This window comes from Neolamprologus brichardi, chromosome 10, assembly GCF_056152115.1.
Source record: "Neolamprologus brichardi isolate AB-2024 chromosome 10, ASM5615211v1, whole genome shotgun sequence".
Classification (NCBI taxonomy): Eukaryota; Metazoa; Chordata; class Actinopteri; order Cichliformes; family Cichlidae; genus Neolamprologus; species Neolamprologus brichardi.
In genome coordinates, this window is record NC_142113.1 from 16,552,395 (window position 1) to 16,573,195 (window position 20,801).

Genomic DNA, 20,801 nt, shown 5'->3' on the forward strand with positions numbered 1-20,801 from the left:
CCAAGCAAGAGAGTAGCATTTCTGTCTTTTGATGATGAAAGCACCCTTCCACAGATGTGCTGTAGCCTAAATATAACCTTTAATCATGTTAGGTTCTAATTGCGGCACCAATTCAGGCTATGAATTGTAGGATGGGAAATTTTATTTATTTCAGAGTCTCGATTGGTGCTCAGCTTACACAGCATGTTCCTATAAAAAAGAACGTCTTGTCTATACAGTAACTATTTTCAGTTTGGCTTTTCATTCAGTTAAGCCCTATTTTTTACTATATTTTTCCGACTATGGATTAAATTAGATCTAGAAAGAGCTAGAAAACTGACCTCAAATACTACTACTGAAATGGCAAGCAGATAATATTCTGTGGCTTTAAAGACATTTGGATTGTGCAGTAATGTCAGGAAATGAAGCTATAATTCAGCCCCAAGAAGCGTGTTTGACTTTTAGAAAGCTCAGTAATTACTGCTCATTCTAATGCTGCTATTTGCCATCTCATGCACTAAGTGCAGAAAACAAAATGGCCTAAAATTGTGTAAAAGTTGGACTGAATATTTTAAATGATGAATTAGTTGAGATGGGGCAATTCACAGTCTTCACAGTCATCCTAATTACTTCATATTGTGGGTGCAGACAGAACTTCACAGCATCCTGTGATAAATATTAAGCTGGTTTATAAGATGTGTTTTACTATGATACATGTCACATATACTCCTAAAGGCAGACTTGTTTGTTTGTTTTGTGCTGCACACATTATTCAATCACTTTTCAAGGCATCTGGTGAGAATCTCGCTGATGATAACTCCAGCAGCAAGGATGACGAACATTAGCAGCACAGTGGCACCACGCCGTAACACCAGCTGCCTGGTGGATAAGGCCACGACGCCCAAGGCCCTCTCATCTGAATTGAGTGGCTCTGGCCTTTCTTCTACTGGAATCACAGAACTGGATCGGCTGGTCGTTATGCATTTTTCCCTTGGGTCCAGGGCGCTGAGGGAAACTTTAAAATCATGGTAATCTTATTTCCCAGAAAAATGACCAAAAGCTACTGAAGGAAAATTTTTTTTGCTTACCATTAGTATTCCTCTCTGTAATTTGGACTCCTGCTCTTACAAGTGCCTATTCAGAGATATTAAAAAACAAGAAAAAAAATAAGTATTTTAAAATGAACACAGATCCCAGATTTTACATAGATTGTGTTAACATTACATTAACTACATTTCTTACATTCACACGAAAGAGAAAATGTCCAAAACCCATAAGCTACGTCTCTGACTACACAGGCCTCAGAACACTGAGAAAAACGCTGAACAAACATGGCTTCTTTGGAAAGGTTCTCAGAAGAATCTCTGTAATAACAACATAGCAGCACAGCTTAGGTTTGTAAAGCTGTATCTGAACAAAGCACAAAAATGTCTCTCCTTTGGAGAAAAATGCTCTTATCTCATCTTGGAAGCAGAGGAACATCATATCAGAAAGGCCCTGAGTGAATGTGGTTATTCCAGCTGGACATGTTGTGAAAGCTGGGAAGTCCCCTAAAGAATGCTCCACGCATTCCAGAAGAGAAGAAGGACAACCGCTGCCAAAGCAAAGAACTTTGGTCATCCTTCATGTGTCAGTCTATTTCACAATCTTACAATGCTGTTTTTCTAGTCATTCCCTAATTCTCTGTGAATGGCCATTAAGCAATGGTCTTGACAATTTGCATGTTAATGATTAGGAAACTGTACTCATGGCCCAGTGTTGGTCAGTGGTGTTAGTTGGGGAAACCTGCAGCCATGTGAGGCTGAAGGGGTCATTTGGATGACTAACAAAATGGCTTCTCCCACTTAAAACACTACATCCAGATGAAAAGGATCAACTTTCTGGGACCTCATACCAACTGTCACGCACAGTGGTGAAGGGGTAATTGAAGAGGCTTCTTTTGTACCTATAGGATCTGGGCACATTATAGTCATTGATAGAACTATGAACTCTGTATACCAAAGTATTCTGGAGTCAACTGTAAGGCCATCAATGACCCCAAGCACAGCAGCAGATCTACAACAGAAAGGGTAAAAAAACCCAACAAAGAACGAAATCTGAATCAAGGTGTTGGAGTGACCCAGTCAAAGTCCAGACCTCAGACTGATTGAAAATGAAATTTGGTGGGACCCTAAGAGAACTGTGCATAAACAAATACCAGCAAGTCTCAACAAACTGGAGCGCTGTCGTAAAGAAATTCCTCCACAACAACATGAGAGACTGAAACTCCTTCTGATAAAGTCGTATAGAAAAATATTACTTCTAGTTCTTGCTACTAAAAGTGGCTCTGGAAGCTTTTTTCACAGGACTTAACATGTTCTTTTTTACATGACTGTATCTTCCTCTTCCTCACCCAGGACTTACTCACCTCCTCAGTGGCTTTCGTCCAGTTTAGTTTACACAGGAAAGCTATAAAAAACATGGACTGTAAAAAAGCACTAACTAAAAACCCAGCCCAAAGCCCTGCAACAGAGATAGAAAGTCATCAGTTAGTTGTTAGTGTAAATATAATTTAACTATCTTTTGTATATGGTGCAAAAATATATTGTTGACATTAACCAAAAATTCCCATTTTCACAGGGAACATTAAAGATACTCCAATCGGGAACCCAATGAGGTAGTATCCCACCAAGCTGCACAGCGCACCAATCTTCTGCTTCCCTGCCGCCCTGACAATGCCTCCTGACACACCCTGAGGATGGTAAAAAAGCAAATAAAATTTTTCTGTCGACACATCAGGTTGATTTTGCTCAGCAGAGGAAAAAAGCGTTTTTGAACTGGGAAGGATCTCACCGCAATAGCCTCAGCAACATGGAGGAAACTGCATATCTTCATGATATTAGCCACCCTCTGTATAATGTCTCTGAAATAGAGGAGTAAGTAGGAGTAAGCCAATTTAATTAGATTCAGTTTCATTTATATAGTGCCAATTCACAACAACAGTCTCCTCAAGGTATTTCATATTGTAACGTAAATATCCCACAACAGTAGAAAAAAACTCCAACCCCAATCACATGTCCCATTATGAGCAAGCAAGTGGCTGAAGCTGGGAAGGGAACAAACTCCCATTTAACAGGAAGAAACCTCCAGCAGAACCGTCTGCTGTGACCGGTCAAGGGTGAAGAGAATGAGAAGACAGCAGAGAGAATCAGGACAAGACACGCATCAAAAAAAAGCCAGAGTTCCATAATTATTATTGATTGAATGCAGAGTGGTATATAAGCACAAAGCACATGGTCAGTGCATCACGGGAACCCCCCAGTAGCCTAGTCGTATTGCAGTGTAATTAATGGATAGCTCAGGGTCATCTGATCCATCTGATCCAAACTGGGAGCTGGTTCCACAGAACAGGACTCTGAAAGCAGAAGGCTCCGCCTCCCATTTTACCTTATTTTACCTTCAGCCACAAGTAACCCAATAAAGAGAAGCTAATATAGGAGAAATATTGTCCCCCTTTCTAGTATCAGTTAGTATTCTTGCTGGAACATTCTTTATCAACTGAAGGTTATTCGGGGAGCTTTTAAAGCAAGCTGATAATAATGAATTAAAATAGTCCAGCCTAGAAGTAATACATTCATGAAGGAGCTTTTCAGTATCATTGAGGTAAGCCAAAGAAACACCTTCTAAAATAAATATCAGGTTATAACCTTAGTTATGTCTGAATTTAGAAGTATGAAATGAGAGGTCACCCAGGCCTTTATGCCATTAAGCTGGATGTCAGCTGCATAGCAAGGAAAATGTTATTCAGTGTCAAATAATATAATTCAAATAATATTATATAAGGGGAACATGTATAATGTAAAGTATTGGTTACCACTACAGACCCCTGTGGAACTCCATGACTTACTTTTGTGTATTAAGAAGCACAGATGGATTAGTACTGAAGTTAATACATGATGAATTACTCATGACTGACGTATACTCATAGTTTAGCACCAAGGATAAACACACAAGTTTATTCACCTCTCTGTATTACTCACCTCTCTGTGGTAAATATGTAACCAATCACATCCTTGGCTACACCAATACCGGCTCCAAGGAAACATGAGACAATCACTGGATTGGATATAAGAAAGGCATTTTTTAAAATGCGAGCAATAAAGTATATAAGATTGACAAGTAACAAGAGTGGGCACAAACATTACTTTTTACTCTTTGAATACAGCATGGCTCTATTTGAATTTTTTAGGCCTTTGCAGGGTTGGGTCTAAGGGGGCACTGGCTACCCCCCAAAATTTTCTGACCCCCTCAGTGCCCCCCCCGGAAGACTCTCCTATGTTGGTATTAATCTTAATAAATGTGAGCACAAGAGAGAGGAATACAATCTACAATGAATTGAATTGATCATTATGGATTTTAAAATCTTATATGTACCCATTTTCAGGAAATTAACTAGGCATATAATTATTTTCTTGCTCTCATTTTTGAGATATTTTTCATTTGACAACAGCATACTAAAACAGGAAATTCTGTTATTGGTGTGACATCCCAATAATTAAGTGCCCCCCATAAGGCCACCCCTATGAAAAAATTCTGGTGGCACTGCTGGGCCACAGTAATATAATTTCATACATGCACAGAGAAGGGAGACCTTGCTGGACAGCTTAGCTTGTTCTGTGTTCCCACCACCAAGAGCCTTTCCAACCCTAACACTGGCAGCAGCAGAAAAGCCTACAGGAAACTGTGGAAGAGCAAATGTTAGCAATTAGTTCACAGTAACAGAGTAACATTTTGCTCATGAAAATCATTTAGTTACTTTAGAATTTATCAATAACTTTATGTAATGTGTGTAAAATAAACTCAATATACAGGCTCGCCAATGTGGCAAAAGATCTTTTTTTTTCACAATTATTCACCACATGAATAAACATGAATCAATAATTTTAAGTAAAATGAAACTGAAATGTATAAAAATATTTAAATAACTAATCATTAAGCAAAAAAAAAGAAGAAGCTTAAACTGAATTTATACCAATCAAGTACATTTCATTTGACACTGCAATAATGTAACAAAACTATGTGGAGAATTTACATGTAATCAAATAACTTATATCAGCATTTTGGGCATAAATAAATTTTGAGTGTGTGTGGATTAGTGACACAGTGTTACAGTTATTATCAATAAGTTACTCAGTTATGAGCCCTCTTGCACATACCTTTAAAAAATGTTTAAATAACTATATCAAAAAACGAGTTACCACGAAAACGACAATCATCACTTCATAAACTACAGACTGAGCCGCCAACTCTGTTTCACTGATGACACCAGCCAGGAACCCTGCAATCTCATACAACCACCACTCCAGACAGTACATCAGCATACTGGGGAGGGCCAAGTGGAGGAAGGTACCCCATTCTTGCAGGCAATCTCCAGACCAGCCTGAAAGATAACAGAAGGTATGAAAGTTTTAGCTAAATGCTCACATTTCTTCTTTACACTGTGCCGCCCATTGACAGTCAATGGTGCCGCCATTTAAATTACACTTCTTTCAGTATCTACTATGCTACAAGGCGTTTCTAGCAGTGTGTTAGCATGCTAGCATTCCTTAATTTTTAGGAACTTTATGTATCACAGTTGCTTTGAAGGACAAAAATATGCGTAATTATTTAAAATTGTAATTCTTCTACCTCAGCTATGTTGCTCTTTAGCTAGCTTAAGCACGTTAGCTAAACACTGAAACCCAAATGTCAAAAAAAAAATTGACTTTTACATATATAGATAGATAAGTCAGCACATATTAAGGAATAAAAACTAAATAAAGTAATGATTTAAAAAACAAACAGCTTGTACATGTTCACAGACAGCAAAGCTGATGTAATTTAATGTAACGATCATGCCACAAATTAATAACAAATCTGTAATTAATGTGTAAATGTGCTTTTTTAAAAAAATAGGTTTTTCAACAGTATTTGCTGGCTTGTCTTTTAGTATTTTTCGTGTACACTCTGAGGACAATTTAAAAATATAATAGCATCACAAACTAAATCCTCTATAATGATTGTAATGTGGAGTCCAGTCAGTTTAAATAGCAACACCCTTAAAGAGTTTATGCACAACTGATTACTATAATTGTAATGAGGAGCAAAGTATTAGTTCCAAGAGAGTGGCTTTGCCCTTTCTCTGATATCCTGTCACTTAATTTGAAAATTTGAAGAAAAAGTATATCTAGTAAACTTGCCATCCCATGTAGGTATGTGCAGCCCTTTGATGTAGATGCATAAAAACAGGAACACAGCCAGGGAGTACTGTGAGATGGCATTGGCAGCTGCGGATCCGCTTGAATGTTAAGCAATAGAAAAGTAGAAAAGGAAAGTTGCACATACAAAGACGTTCCCAGATTAAGCATTCAGCTGACTATCAGTAATCAACATTATATTGCTTTCCAAAGCTGATTAGTGTAAAATATTAACTAAGGGGCGCAGGGAGTGATGGTGTGTACTTACGCAATCCCCAGATCCAGAACACTGAGGAGGATGTAATTGATAACAGCATTTAAAACATTTCCCATGGCTCCGGATATCACCTGGGGCCACATGATGCCCTGTGAGCCAAAGCAAACTGTATGAAAAACACAAGGTTTTGGTGCACCTGCTGTTATTTTTGCTATTTTTTCCCCAAAAAATGTCTCTCTAGCAACACAGAAAACAATGTCATTGCATACTCCAAGACATCTCATTAATATTTTGTTTCACACCAGTGTTTTGCAGTCATCAAATGCACCTGATTCTGAAGATATCTCCCCTGCAGATGGTACATGAAGGCAGCCTGCCGAACCAAACGTGTTGAATGGAGGTTAATTAGACTGATAATGCAACACATTATGGAAGGAGATACAAAAGGCATTTGGGAAAAGCGTGGTGGCAGCTGAACTCACTGGCAGAGCCGGCATATAGATCTTCACATACAGCTGTGACAGTCTTTATGGCAGAGAGAAAAGGGGAGATTGTAAGTAAGTGCAGAAACCATACTGAATAACTTTGTGAGTAATAAGTGTATATGTGCCATTGATGTCAGTTTGATTTGTGTAAGAAGGTCACCTTGCAACCTGCATGCTCTGCTTGACAGCCAGCAAAATGGACTGAGTGTTAATAAGGAGAGCCCAGCAGGGGAAACAGGCTAAGAGGAGGATCAAAACTCCTCTTTGGAGTATCACTCCTACACGCTTCAGGTTACCACTTCCATAAGTCTGAAAACAAAATGGTAAAAAGGAAAATCTCATAGTATTTGCTGAGATGCAGAAAAAGGTAACCACAAGTCTGAAAAAGCAGACTGTGTTTAAGACTGACCCGATTAGATGAATAAAGTGAATTGTACCTGTGATATGAGAGTATCAAATGTTGATATCAAACCACAGCCGATGGAAATACTTGTGATATGTATAACCTGCATTGAAATTAAACTTTATTAAATTACAGAAGAACCTCAGGCTCACAAATGAAAAGCTGAATGCGTGAGTATAATACTTATTTAAAGGCAAAAAAGGCTATTGAAGCGATTTTCAACATTTCACAATACCAAAAAAAAGCCGAAACAAAAAATGCAACGAGATAGCTTACTGCCATTGCTAACGCCATCCCTGCCAGCTCCGTCTTTCCCAGGTGACCGCAGAACACCGCGCTGACGAAGTCGATCAGGAAGCTCATCAACTGTGAAATGAACTGAAAAACAAAATCAAGTGCTTTCGTTTTTATAACAATAAAAAGATAAATGAACGTCGCTGAAAATGAATGAAATGTTACACTTAATATTCAACACATAAAGATGCTGGCTGGGTTCTTATTAGTAAAAGAAACATTAATTCAAGAGGCCTTGAGATAAGAAAAAAAAGTTCTTATTTGCTCTGGCAGCTGACATGTGTCATTCTTTGATTTTGCTGCAGTTCCTTTGTATTTCTAAATGTCTTTTACTACTTCTCCTTTCTTTAGAAAGTAGTTCTTATGATTGCTGGTGTAGGTTTTTGACAGGTTTTTGGCATCAAAAGGTTTGCACAAAGGAAACTAAATGCCCTCATCTATCAAGTTCTGGCTTTGTGCAATGAACAGCACTCAGTGAAAAGTGGATACATGTTGGGCTGCAAAACTATTTTCCTGCTCACAGTTATAATTTTCTGTTGAGGGGGCACTTGTAAATGTGCCTTATTTTCTGTGGAGACTATTGTTTGAAAAATATCTGTGATTCAACATTTGCTATCGTATTGCATTGAATTTGATGGTAGATGCATTGCAAGGTGTTCAGGGTAGTGTTTTAATTTAGATTCATTTACATTTTGTGCATGACCAGGAACTTCTAGAACATTTTTATATACCCGGCCAATGCATCCAAGAAATGTCGCTGTGTTTGTTTTCTACTACAGTGCTAAAAATAAATAAAAGGAACACTTTAGCAGACAAAATCAGTTAGACTTTAGGGATATCAGTCATCAGATTAGGAAGCACAAACCAATGTGAAGGAGTTTCACCTGTTTTGCAAATTAAATTGCAGATGCACTACAGAGGTAACAATAAGACCTCTGAATTGTTTCAAGAAACCATTCCTCTCTCCTTATTCGATTTGTTTTTAGTGTTCTTGTGACTACTGCTAGCAGGGGACAGTAGCTGCAGCTCATTCAGGTTGCACAAGTAGTCCAGCTCCTCCAGGATGACTCATCCATATGTCAAAAACAGGTTTGCTGTGTCTCCCAGGACAGTTTCTATTGTGTGAACGAGATATCAGGAAAGGCCATAGAAAGGCATCAATCCTGCAGCAAGACTGGTTTCTGCTCCTTTGTGTGAAGGGGAACAGCAGGAGCACTGCCAGAGCCCTACAACATCACCATCACAGGGCTATTCATGTGCATTTTTTCTGACTAAACTGTCAGAAAATGAACCATGAGCATGGCGCAAGGTCCTGATATCCTTTAGTGGGGCAAGCACCATGCAGATTGATTGGCATGTGCCACAGATCCACAGAACTGGCAGGTCCACCAGTGGTACGCATTTTCTTTATCGATGGGAACAAGCTCACACAAGAGTCAGAGAGGCTTTGGCAAGCGTTATGATGTATGCATCTTGGAAGAGAACAGGGCACCAGAGGTGAACCCTCTGTGGCTGCTAATTGAGCTACTTGATTGTGAATGTGTCCCACTAAAAAACATCAAGTCCTCACGACAGTCTAATGGAGGCTATTTCTGACAGTTTCATCAGAAAGATGTACATGAGTAACCTACTGGAAGTTATTTTAGGGCTTTAATAGTGCTACCCTTTCTCCTTCTTGCCCAGAGGAGCAGATACTTGTCCTGCTGGTTCCTTCTGTCCAGCTCTTCTGGCGTAACAATCCAACTCCAGATATCTCTTCCACACTCTTGAGACAGTGTTGAGACATAGCCAGCCTTCTTGTGATGCCACATTAGATGTGCTATCTGGAGGAGCTGGACTACTTGTCCAGCCTGAATGGGCTCCGGGTAGCGTGTTATGCTGTATTGAAAAAGATCCTAACAGAAAGTAAATGTAGAGAGAAATCAGTCAGCAGGGATAAGGAGACAGCACCTGCTTTTTAAAGGGTTGTCTTGTTGTTGCCTCTCCGGTGCACCTGCTTTTTGAGCAGCCTATTTATCTGTCTTGTGTTTAAAGTGATCAGTGTAAGACTGCACAAGTTTGAAATAAAACATTTAAATAAAATAAAAAATACATTACTGTGCTGTATATTGCTGCAAGGAGCTTGGAAAGAAAAGCGTCTGGACTTCTTTAAGTTTCCTGAAGCATCAATTGCTCTTAGAACTGAAGAATCTTCTCAGATGAGGGATGAAAGATCTTCAAGAAACTTAAAGAAGTCCAGAAGCTTTTCTTTCCAAGCTCTTTAGACTACGATGACCTGGATGACTGACAAACTTCACAGACAGTGTTGGGGAGTAACGGAATACATGTACCGCCGTTACGTATTTAAAATACAAAATATGGGGGGGCGTGGTTAGCAAGCAATGGCGTAAGACGTTTTTTGGAAGAGCTCCGCACCAGCCTATAATTTTTTACTGATATCCATCTGTTTTTTGACACCTTTCTGTTGATTCCTGACGTTTGTATATATTTTATAACAATGACGAAACCTAAAGCTTCAAAAGCCCGTGAGAAGACTGAGAAAATCGGAGAAGATGAAGGTGAGCCAGCAGGTGTGGCTAACGAGCACGCGCTAGCTGAGGAGCCATGTGCAATTAGCTCCGTGACTTCCCAAGCGGCTAACCCGACGTCAGCCGACATAATGAATGCAATTGCTAGATTGGAGACTTCGGTTGATAGCAAATTAACTGCTATTTCAACCACGATGAACGCTGTGGAGGCCACTCTTTCCACGGTAACTGGGAGGATACATGATATTGAGGAAGCTGTAAATGGGCATGACGAGAGGATTGCCGTTTTAGAGGCGCTCTGCGACTCGCTCCAGAAAGGATACGATTTACAGCACAAAAAATTGGATGACCTCGAGTCGCGGTCAAGACGACAGAATATCAGGATCCTTGGAGTTGCGGAGGGGACAGAGAAAGGAAACCCACTGGACTTTGCTTCCGAGCTTATTCCTAAGCTCCTGGGGTGTGAGAACTTCACGGGCAGGGTCGTGGTGGATAGAGCACACCGTGCCCTGGGCCCCAAGCCAGCTGACGGGGACCGGCCTCGTCCTTTAGTTGTGAGGCTGCACTACTATCAAACCCGCGAGCGTATCCTGAGGCTGGCAGCACAAAAAGCTCCGCTGCAGTACGACGGGGCGAAAGTTTTCATCTTTCCGGATCTGACCGCGGAGGTGCTGGCACGGCGTAAGAAGTTTGAAGAAATCCGCAAACGGTGCAGGGCGGCCAATCTACGCTATGGCTTTATTCATCCAGCTCGGTTTCGGGTGACGCTGGACGGGGTCACACAGACTTTTGATAAGCCGGAGGCAGCCAAAAAATTCCTGGACCAGAAACTGGCCGTGGGTACAAATGAGTAGGGCTTTTTAACACAGCGGTTTACTTCCTCAGGTATATGTTTTTTCTGCATAAGCCTTATTTTTGCTGTTCTTATGGGCGTGTTGATGTTGGCTTACACAGCTTAGGTCAGTATTATTGCTGTTATTACTTCCTACAATATGGACAGTATAAGCCCTCAGGATCCTTGTTTACTCTTTGATTTGCTGTATGGGAGCCTAGTAAAGCTCACACATATATGGTTTATACAGCTTTTGTTTTTTAATTTATCTGAATTTTTTTTTTTTAATAAAGTGTCTTATAAATCTCCCTTTGCTGGTGTAGGGCTGCGGGATGGGTTAGGGGTAGGATTGTGGCTACTACTATGTTCCTATTGGATATGTTGGGTGGAGAAGGGCTTCGTTTGGGGAGGCCCCTCATTTTTAGTGGGACTGTTCTTAGTGTTTTGTGTTTGGATGTTTTTGTTCTATGGTGGTACAATCTTAAATGTGGTAATTACAGAGTGTATAACTACTGGTTAGCTAGTCAAATTAGGATAAGTAACATTTATGTTAAACACATTCAATAAGACTACACTGAGGTTGGTCAGTTGGAATGTGAAAGGCCTGGGCAATTCTGTAAAAAGGGCTAAAGTTCTTGCACACCTTAAACTATTGCAACCTGACATAATTTTTTTACAGGAGACGCATGCTAAGCGCAAAGTTCAATCTGTGCTCCGTGCTAAATGGTTGGGTCAGGCATACAATGCTAATTTTGGAGCTAAAGCAAGAGGGGTTGCAATTTTGTTCAGGAAGAATATTCCTTTCTGTCAAAGCACAGTTACTGTGGATCCAGGGGGAAGGTACCTAATTCTTACAGGTCTCTTGAACTCCTTACCTGTCACTTTTGTAAACGTATACGGTCCTAACTTTGATTGCCCTGAGTTTTTTCAAAAGACTTTTAAGCTGCTGCCAAATGTGAATAATTCTAATATTATAATAGCTGGGGATATGAATCTGGTACTGGACACCCGTTTGGATAAAAGTGCATCGGCTCATACCCAACAGTCTAAATCCAGTCATGTTGTGAAGAGTGCGTTGAAAAACATGAACATGGTGGATACTTGGAGACTACTTTACCCCACAGGCAGGGCTTACTCCTTTTTCTCTTCCGTTCATGGGTCGTACTCCCGTATTGATTATATCTTTCTGGACTCTAAACTTATTCCAATTATGAGGGATGTTACCTACCATCCTATTTTAATTTCTGACCATAGCCCTGTGTCCATTGATCTGGATTTTGCAGATTTAGCTAACTTACAGAGAAGAAACTGGCGTTTTGATCCAACTCTGCTTAAAGATGAGACCTTTCATAAGAAATTAGAGAAGCACATTTTAGATTTTATTAATGAGAATGATAAAGGTGATGTTGACGATGCAATTCTCTGGGAGAGTATGAAGGCAGTAATTCGAGGCCACATTATTTCGTTCTCTGCAGCTAAACGTAAATCCCAGGAAACGGCTTTGAAGGATCTTGAGTCAAATATACAGCAGCTAGAACAAACCTATCAGTCCTCTCCCAAAATAGAATTACTGGGCAAAATTACTAAATTGAAGTGTGAGTATAATTCTCTGCTCAGCAAACAAGTTTGCCTTCAAATCACTAAGTGTAAGCAAACATTTTTTGAATTGGGTGATAAGCCCCATAGGTTACTTGCAAGATTACTTAGGAAAACACAAGCATCACAAACAATACTATCAATCAATAACAAACATGGGCAGACCACTAGAAACCCCCAAGAAATAAACAAGTGTTTTGAAGATTTTTATCGTGATCTTTATAGCTCTAAGACAGGGGTGTCAAACTCAAACACACAGTGGGCCAAAATTCAAAACTGGAACAAAGTCGCGGGCTAACATTAATATTTATTGAAATATATTTATTCCTCCAGATATAAGAATGAATCTTTTCTTATGGACTGAAACACGTTTTGCTGAAAAACTGAATATGGAACAAGCAAAGCTTAATACTAAACAATATATATATTAGCTGTGTAATACCAGTAGGCCAGCTCTGATAGTAATTTTGTATGGCTTTGCGGGCCAAATGTAATTAGGCTGCGGGCCAAATTTGGCCCGCGGGCCAGAGTTTGACACCTATGCTCTAAGAGTTCTGCGAGTCAGTCATTAATTGAGGACTTTCTGGAAAAGTGTAATCTCCCAAAATTAGATGATGAGGCAGTTGCAGATTTGGAGGCGGACTTCACATTAGATGAGATTAAGACAGCTATTCAACAGATGTCAAATAATAAGGCCCCTGGGCCAGATGGTTTTGGAGCAGAGTTTTATAAAGCTTACTCCTCATTGCTAGCCCCTCTGATTTTGCGTATGTTTAACTATTCAAAATTGTCTGGCTCGCTGCCAAGTTCATTGTATCATGGTGTAATTTCATTGATTCTTAAAAAAGATCGCGATCCTATGTCTGTCTCGTCCTATCGGCCTATATCTCTCCTTTCTGTTGAGACCAAGATATTAACGAAAGTATTATCAAACCGCCTTAAAGATCATATTGCTAAACTTATACATGCAGATCAAACCGGGTTTATCCCTAACCGCTACATTTATTTTAATTTGCGTAGATTATTTAATCTCATATATAGTCCTGCTAGGTGTTCAGATGATTCTGTGGTAATAGCTTTGGATGCTGAAAAAGCTTTTGATCAGGTCGAGTGGCCGTATATGTTTACTGTATTATCCAAATTTGGATTTGGTGATTCTTTTATCAATTGGATTAGAATTTTGTACAAAGGACCTATGGCCTCGGTAAGGACTAATAATGATGTATCAAGCCCTTTTCGATTGCACAGGGGCACGCGGCAGGGAGATCCCATTTCTCCTTTTATTTTTGCCCTGGCCCTAGAACCTTTAGCAGCTCGTATACGGCTAAGTTCTGATATACTACCGATTATACATCAGGGTATTCCTCATAAGTTCTCCGCTTATGCTGATGACGTAGTTTTATTCATATCAAAACCTAAGACCTCGATCAGTCCGCTATTGCAGCTTATTAACGCATTTGGCTCTCTCTCAGGGTATAAGATAAATTGGACGAAAAGTGAACTTATGCCTCTGTCGGATCTGGTGGACATGGCTTATCTGCATAATACTCCATTTAGAATAGCGCTAGATAAGTTTGAATGTCTCGGTATCACAGTCACACGTAAAGTGTCACAACTTTTAAAGCAAAATTGGGATAGAAAAGTTAATCAATTGGAGAAGAATATTGAGTTTTGGATCACATTGCCAATTTCCATGGTGGGGCGGATTAATGCCATCAAAATGGTAGTTTTGCCCAGATTTTTGTACATCTTTCAGTCGATCCCAGTGTGCATTCCCCAGTCATATTTTAAGAAGCTGGAATCTATTGTATCCTCCTTTGTGTGGTCGGGTAAGGTTCCTCGAATTTCCAAAAAACATCTTGTTAAACATAAGACTTGTGGTGGCCTTGGACTCCCAAATTTTAGATTATATTATATGGCAGCACACTTAAATATTTTTTCATTTTGGCGAAGGTGTACTCCAGGTGCTGATTTGGAAGGACAACCTTCATGGTTGATGATGGAACACCTGTCTTGTAGACAAACTTGTCTTCCAGCCCTGCTCAATAGCCCAATAAAAGTGATGAATACACTATATGGCAGAAATCCTGTGATTCAAAATTCAATTAAGGTCTGGAACCAACTATTGGGTACAGTAAAGGCTCCTAAAATGTATTTGGATGCTCCAATATGTAACAATCATGCCTTCAGGCCTGGGCTGGAGGACATCACATTTGTGACATGGCAGGGAAGAGGGATTTGTTCTCTCAAAGATATTTACATTGATGGACATTTTCCATCTTTTCAGCAATTGAGGGTGAAATTTAATCTTCCTAATTCACATTTTTTCAGATTTTTACAGTTAAGACATTTCATCAAAGCATCTATTCCACAATACAATTTGATTCCTCAAAACTCAGTGCTTGACAGCTTCATGTCAGTTGAGCCCTACACTAGAGGTGCTGTGAGTCGCTTTTACAGGGCCTTACTAGATATATACAGTCCTTCATCTGATACTTTTAGGGAGCAGTGGCAGGAAGAACTGGGGGTGGATGTTACTGATGATCTTTGGCAAGAGTGCATTAAGAATATATATTGTAGTTCTATAAATGCTAGACATTGTCTGATCCAATTTAAGGTTGTGTATAGGTTGCATTTTTCTCCCACTAAAGTGGAAAAAATATATAAGAACGTTTCAGCCCTCTGTGTTAAGTGTTCAAGTGGTCGAGGAACTTTATCTCACCTTTTCTTTCAATGCCAAAAACTACAGCTTTTTTGGAATCATTTGTTTGATTTTCTGACCAAAGCCATTGGCAGGGAGGTCCCATGTACCCCCTTTGCAGCATTATTCGGGGTGTCTGAACCGGGATGGGCAAGGGACAAGACAGAGACGCAGGTTGTGTCAATGACTACTCTTGTGGCTAGAAAGTTGATACTTCTCAGCTGGAAGTCTGATAAACCTCCTACCTTCGAAATGTGGTTGAGACAATTTGGAAGTGTACTCCATCTGGAGAAAATCAGGTTTACCTTGTCTAACCGAGAGAGTGTGTTTTATAAGATTTGGCAACCAGTCATTAGCCTGATGGATAAACTTAAGTGAAAAGTACTCTGTCTTACAATTTTTGTATGCTGTATTACCACCTTGTTGACGTGCCGTCCACCTTCTATTGTGTTCTTTTGAAGGTGATTGTTGTATGCTGCTTAATTATAAAATCAATAAAAAATATATTGAAAAAAAAAATACAAAATATGAGTAGGGGAGACCGGGGATAGTTGTAACATTTTTGACATTTCTGTCTGTAAATTAGAGCTCTTTTAAGGTAGTGGATTGAAAATGTAATGCAAAGTATTTACATGTCTCGGCTATTAAATAGTGCAGCTATTTTCTCTGCAGCACAATTACCCATTGCATGGTATGGTCTCAAACACAAAGAGTGAAATGTTACAATTAACCCCATAGTCTGGGTTAGTTGTAACATATCCTGGGGTGAAATGTAACACAATGAAATAAGGGTACTAACAAAACATTAACATGTAATCTTTGTTTATTCAACACATGAATGCACTTAGAGCCATTTATGTAGCTATGTGTGTGTGTGTGACAGAATGCAGAAATCTAGCTTTTGAACATATTCCAACCCCCCAAAAAAGACAAATTATGGAATTTTCTGCAACTGAATATTTCATTAATTTTGGTTGGTCTTCCTTGAGTTTGGCCTCATTGGCTCAGTGGGCATTATAACCTACAACTCTTGCACCAATTTTGAACATAACAATGAAGCTGAAAAAATGTAGTTGTTCACCAGCATCGCAATTCCATTACTTTTTTTCATGGCTTATCTTGGTGTGGTTTGCAAAGTGCTTCAGAAAGATGAAGAAATCTGTTTCTTTCACCCATCCTGATTTATTTCCACTACCAGTACTTCCTACTGGTCCATCTCTTACACAGTGGTCTGCATAATGTATGTGTGGGAACACAAACAGTGGAGGAATTGTGTTGCCAATGGCATTAACCGCATATACAAAAGCGACCAGTGAACCTCTCTCTGCTGATGTCATTGCCCCAACTTGTTTAATATGAGTTAAAGTAATAGTGTGGTAAGTTGTAACATCTGCATTATTGTTACAACTAACCCAGACTGTTGCTGTTACAACTGACCCAGACTCCTATAGCCATGAACTAGCTAACATTACAGCCAACGGCTAAAACATTAGCACTAAAGACCTACACATAATATATCCCCATAGACATACAAATAACATAATTTAAGTTTGATGAGTTTAACTGCAAAGCAGATAATGCTATTAGAAATTGAAATAAAGTAGAAAAACTTACTTTTTGGCATACAAATTACTTTTTTTCGTGTTAAATTGTCTGTGTTTGACAAAATGTGCTGATTTTTCACATGTGATAGCAGAACTGAGTTGGGCATGCACAGGATGAGTCACATCATTTGAAACTTAGCCCTGATTGGAGAAATTGGAAGTGTTACAACTGACCACTACCTTAAAAGAGCTCTAATTTACAGACAGAAATGTCAAAAATGTTACAACTATCCCCGGTCTCCCCTAACTGTATACCGTTACAGTTACCGTTTAAAAAGGTGGTATTTAGAATACAGTTACTTTGTTTAAATAAATGGATTACACGGCGGTACTTCCCTGTTTCATCTTGTGGCGGGTCGGGCCTGTTTGGGTTTTGTTTGACAGCTAAGTTCTGTTGTTCCAGGCGGCAGCGTTACGGTTGCCATGGTTACAGGGTGACGCTCTCTCTCTGCGTGTTTCCTGGGTGAGAGAGCCCTTTTTGTTGTTGTTGTGCTAAGCTAATAGGCAGAATGCTACCGGTATAGAGATTGACAGACCACGTGACTTTCGCGCATTGCATGCCGGTAACTCGTGGCAAAACAATCCAAGTACCGCATCAAATGCAAGCATTTGCAGCACCGCAAAACGTTCATTCTCCGGTTCCAATACCTTCTTGCTTTTTCTTTGCCCCCCAAAAAAGTTATGTACAAAACGAAGGAGAACAATGCCGGTCTGTACAAAGACAGACTTGATGAAAAGGCAAAGAAAAGATACGAGGAAAAAATCAAAGGAGTGAAAGGGTTATACCCTTATGAGCACACAGAGTGGACAAAATACGTTAGCGTGCTGCCCAACTTTCACCACGCTCATATTTATAATTATTAGTGATGGGTCGTTCGCGAACGAAATGGCTCCTAGAGCCGGCTCCTTATTGGGAGCCGTGAGGTTTTTTTTTTTTCTTTCTCTCACCCTCTCTCTCGCCCTTTTTTCTGCTAAACTCCGCACGGCCTGTACTTTGCGCTGGGCAGAGGGGGGAGGGGCGTTAGTTACACTTGCAGTAGCGCAGGAACAGAGCCAGAGAGAAAGAGAGCGAGGGACAACAACGTCACATTAGAAAGGTATAGTAATCATCCACTATTTTCAGTTGCAGATGATAAAGGATTCAGAAATCATGCAGGCCCATATGACAGAGAATGTGGATCTTCTTTTTGTTTTAATATTTTAATTTATATTTAATTGTGTTGTGGTTTGTTTTGTGTTGTTTCACGTTAAATTTGTTTAAAAGGAAAATGCTGAAAATTTAAATAGTTAAAAGTTTAAAATGTAAATAGTTGTTTTTTGTATTATATGATTTATTTATTACATTTTATGTGAAGTGAATAAATAAAGTATATTTATAGTGGACCTTAGAGACAAAGCACGTACAAACTCCAAAACACGTAAAAACTCAGAAGCACGTACAAACTCCAAAACACGTAAAAACTCAGAAGCACGTACAAAAGACAACAGAAGTGCTCCAGGTTTCTAGGGCGCAGTGTTGAGCTTTTGTTACCTAGTGGCTACACAAGCCAGGAAGTATCAACAACCGGATTTGGTGTGTGGTAGTAACAGGTAAATAAACTTTTTTTAAAAATTATTTGAATAAATATGAGTGCTTGTCTATAAATACACAAACAATACACACATGCTTTCAATTGTGTAATTTAAGTGATCTGGGTAGCTCTGTTTTGGAAGTTCAGTAAACGCTAGAAATGTGTTTTGGAGTTTGTATATGCTTTAGAGTTTGTACGTGCTTTGTCTCTAGGGGCCATATATAAACATATATAAATAAAACCACTTTTTTTACATTAGTAATTCCTTTTCTGCATAATTTTATATTATTGTTAATGATTAAATAATTAAAGCAACAAAACAACCTGAAGAGCCGGTTCGGAGCCGAAAGAGCCGGCTCTTTTTAGTGAGTCGAGCCGAAAGAGCCGGATCTCTAAAAAGAGCCGGAAATCCCATCACTAATAATTATACGGTTCTTGGAGTGAGTGCATACACTCATAAAGTTTAGTAACTTCAGGTCACTGCAACAAGTTTACCGACGGATGGGTACAGGACCATGAAATGCACCGTGTAGAACGAAAGACCATCGTACGTATCATAAGTTTACCAGTCTCACAAATCGTCTTCATAAATACACATTCGTTGACCGTTTATTAATAGGACCTTTGAGCTCAACGGTAATTAATTAGTAGTGGAAATAATTTCTGGTTCGCATTACAGAAATGTAGCAGTGACAATAATATTGTATGCTGTAATCGTACTGAGCAATTAGTGATAGCATAGCGCCACAATTTCTGTTCAGCGCCAGACTTGCTTCCCAGATAGCAAGGAGACATTGAACAGATGTTGATTTTCCATCTGAACCATCAGAATCGTCATGCTTGAAATGTCAACACAAAACCAATGTTGAAACAACATTGAAATACTGATGAAACCTGACACTGACATTGAAATAACATTGATTCACTGTTGTTCTGTCATCGTTGATTGTTGATCTATTTATAGTTGACAAGGTGACAACAATCACGTTGAAAAACCATTGATTTATGGTTTCGCGGGAAATTAAAGCTGCTACCACTTGGACTATTCCATAGCCCCCCCTCTCACAGTGGTACATCCCTTCAGGTAACCATTGTCTTGTACGGTAGAGCGGGACATTAGATTTACTCTCAGCGGAATTGACCGGAGAAGGCATCAGGTCATGCACTGCACTGGCCTGCACCACGATTAATATAAGGTAAGAATGAATGACTTTTGTTCTATTCGTTATTTCCACGGTTGCATTTGAATAACAGTAAAAAACAAACAAACTTGTTAATGTAAAGTTTCGGACAAAATGTGGGAGCCCGAAATTGTGTCTACTTTCATCTTACAATCCGGCAACGAATAAACTGCACTGCGAACAAAGTCAACAAAGAAAACATTTTCATTTCATACTTTTCCGTTATATTCTAGTGATGGGTCGTTCGCGAACGAAATGGCTCTTAGAGCCGACTCTTTGAAGTGAACGACGCGAGCCGGCTCCTTATTGGGAGCCGTGAGGTTTTTTTTTTTTTTCTTTCTCTCACCTCTCTCTCGCCCTTTTTTCCGCTAAACTCCGCATGCGCGGCCTGTACTTTGCGCTGGGCAGAGGGGGGAGGGGCGTTAGTTACACTTGCAGCAGCACAGGAACAGAGCCAGAGAGAAAGAGACCGAGGGACAACAAAGTCACATTAGAAAGGGATAGTAATCATCCACTATTTTCAGTTGCAGATGATAAAGAATTCAGAAATCATGCAGGCCCATATGACAGAGAATGTGCATCTTCTTTTTGTTTTAATATTTTAATTTATATTTAATTGTGTTGTGGTTTGCAGTGTTTTGTGTTGTTTCACGTTAAATTTGGTTAAAAGGTAAAAGCTGAAAATTTAAATAGTTAAAAGTTTAAAATGTAAATAGTTGTTCGTTGTATTATATGATTTATTTATTACATTTTATGTGGAGTGAATAAATAAAGTATATTTATGGTGGCCCTTAGAGACAAAGCACGTACAAACTCCAAAACACGTAAAAACTCCAAAACGCGTAAAAACTCAGACGCACTTACAAACCCCGAAGCATGTACAAACTCCAAAACACGTAAAAACGCAGAAGCACGTACAAACTCCAAAACACGTAAAAACTCAGAAGCACGTACAAACTCCAAAACATGTAAAAACTAAGAAGCACGTACAAACTCCAAAACACGTAAAAACTCAGAAGCACGTACAAACTCCAAAACACGTAAAAACTCAGAAGCACGTACAAACTCCAAAACACGTAAAAACTCAGAAGCACGTACAAACTCCAAAACGCGTAAAAACTCAGAAGCACGTACAAACTCCAAAACACGTAAAAACTAAGAAGCACGTACAAACTCCAAAACACGTAAAAACTCA

General features: G+C 39.4%; 1 protein-coding gene across 1 annotated transcript in view; it reads right to left on the bottom strand.

Annotated features, from left to right (window-relative positions):
* Positions 1-659: 659 nt before the first annotated feature.
* Positions 660-20,801, bottom strand: part of LOC102798169 (multidrug and toxin extrusion protein 1-like) — a 30,934-nt gene continuing 10,792 nt past the window's right edge. The window contains exons 4-18 of the mRNA XM_087846962.1: positions 7,576-7,677; positions 7,334-7,402; positions 7,057-7,205; positions 6,894-6,936; positions 6,740-6,784; positions 6,463-6,560; positions 6,198-6,295; positions 5,217-5,398; positions 4,591-4,699; positions 3,999-4,074; positions 2,812-2,881; positions 2,578-2,710; positions 2,387-2,481; positions 1,068-1,113; positions 660-994 (exon numbers count right to left, since the gene is read on the bottom strand). Of these exons, the coding sequence (XP_087703088.1) occupies positions 756-994; positions 1,068-1,113; positions 2,387-2,481; positions 2,578-2,710; positions 2,812-2,881; positions 3,999-4,074; positions 4,591-4,699; positions 5,217-5,398; positions 6,198-6,295; positions 6,463-6,560; positions 6,740-6,784; positions 6,894-6,936; positions 7,057-7,205; positions 7,334-7,402; positions 7,576-7,677 (1,554 nt within the window). The 3' untranslated portion in view covers positions 660-755. The remainder of the gene's footprint in view (positions 995-1,067; positions 1,114-2,386; positions 2,482-2,577; positions 2,711-2,811; positions 2,882-3,998; positions 4,075-4,590; positions 4,700-5,216; positions 5,399-6,197; positions 6,296-6,462; positions 6,561-6,739; positions 6,785-6,893; positions 6,937-7,056; positions 7,206-7,333; positions 7,403-7,575; positions 7,678-20,801) is intronic.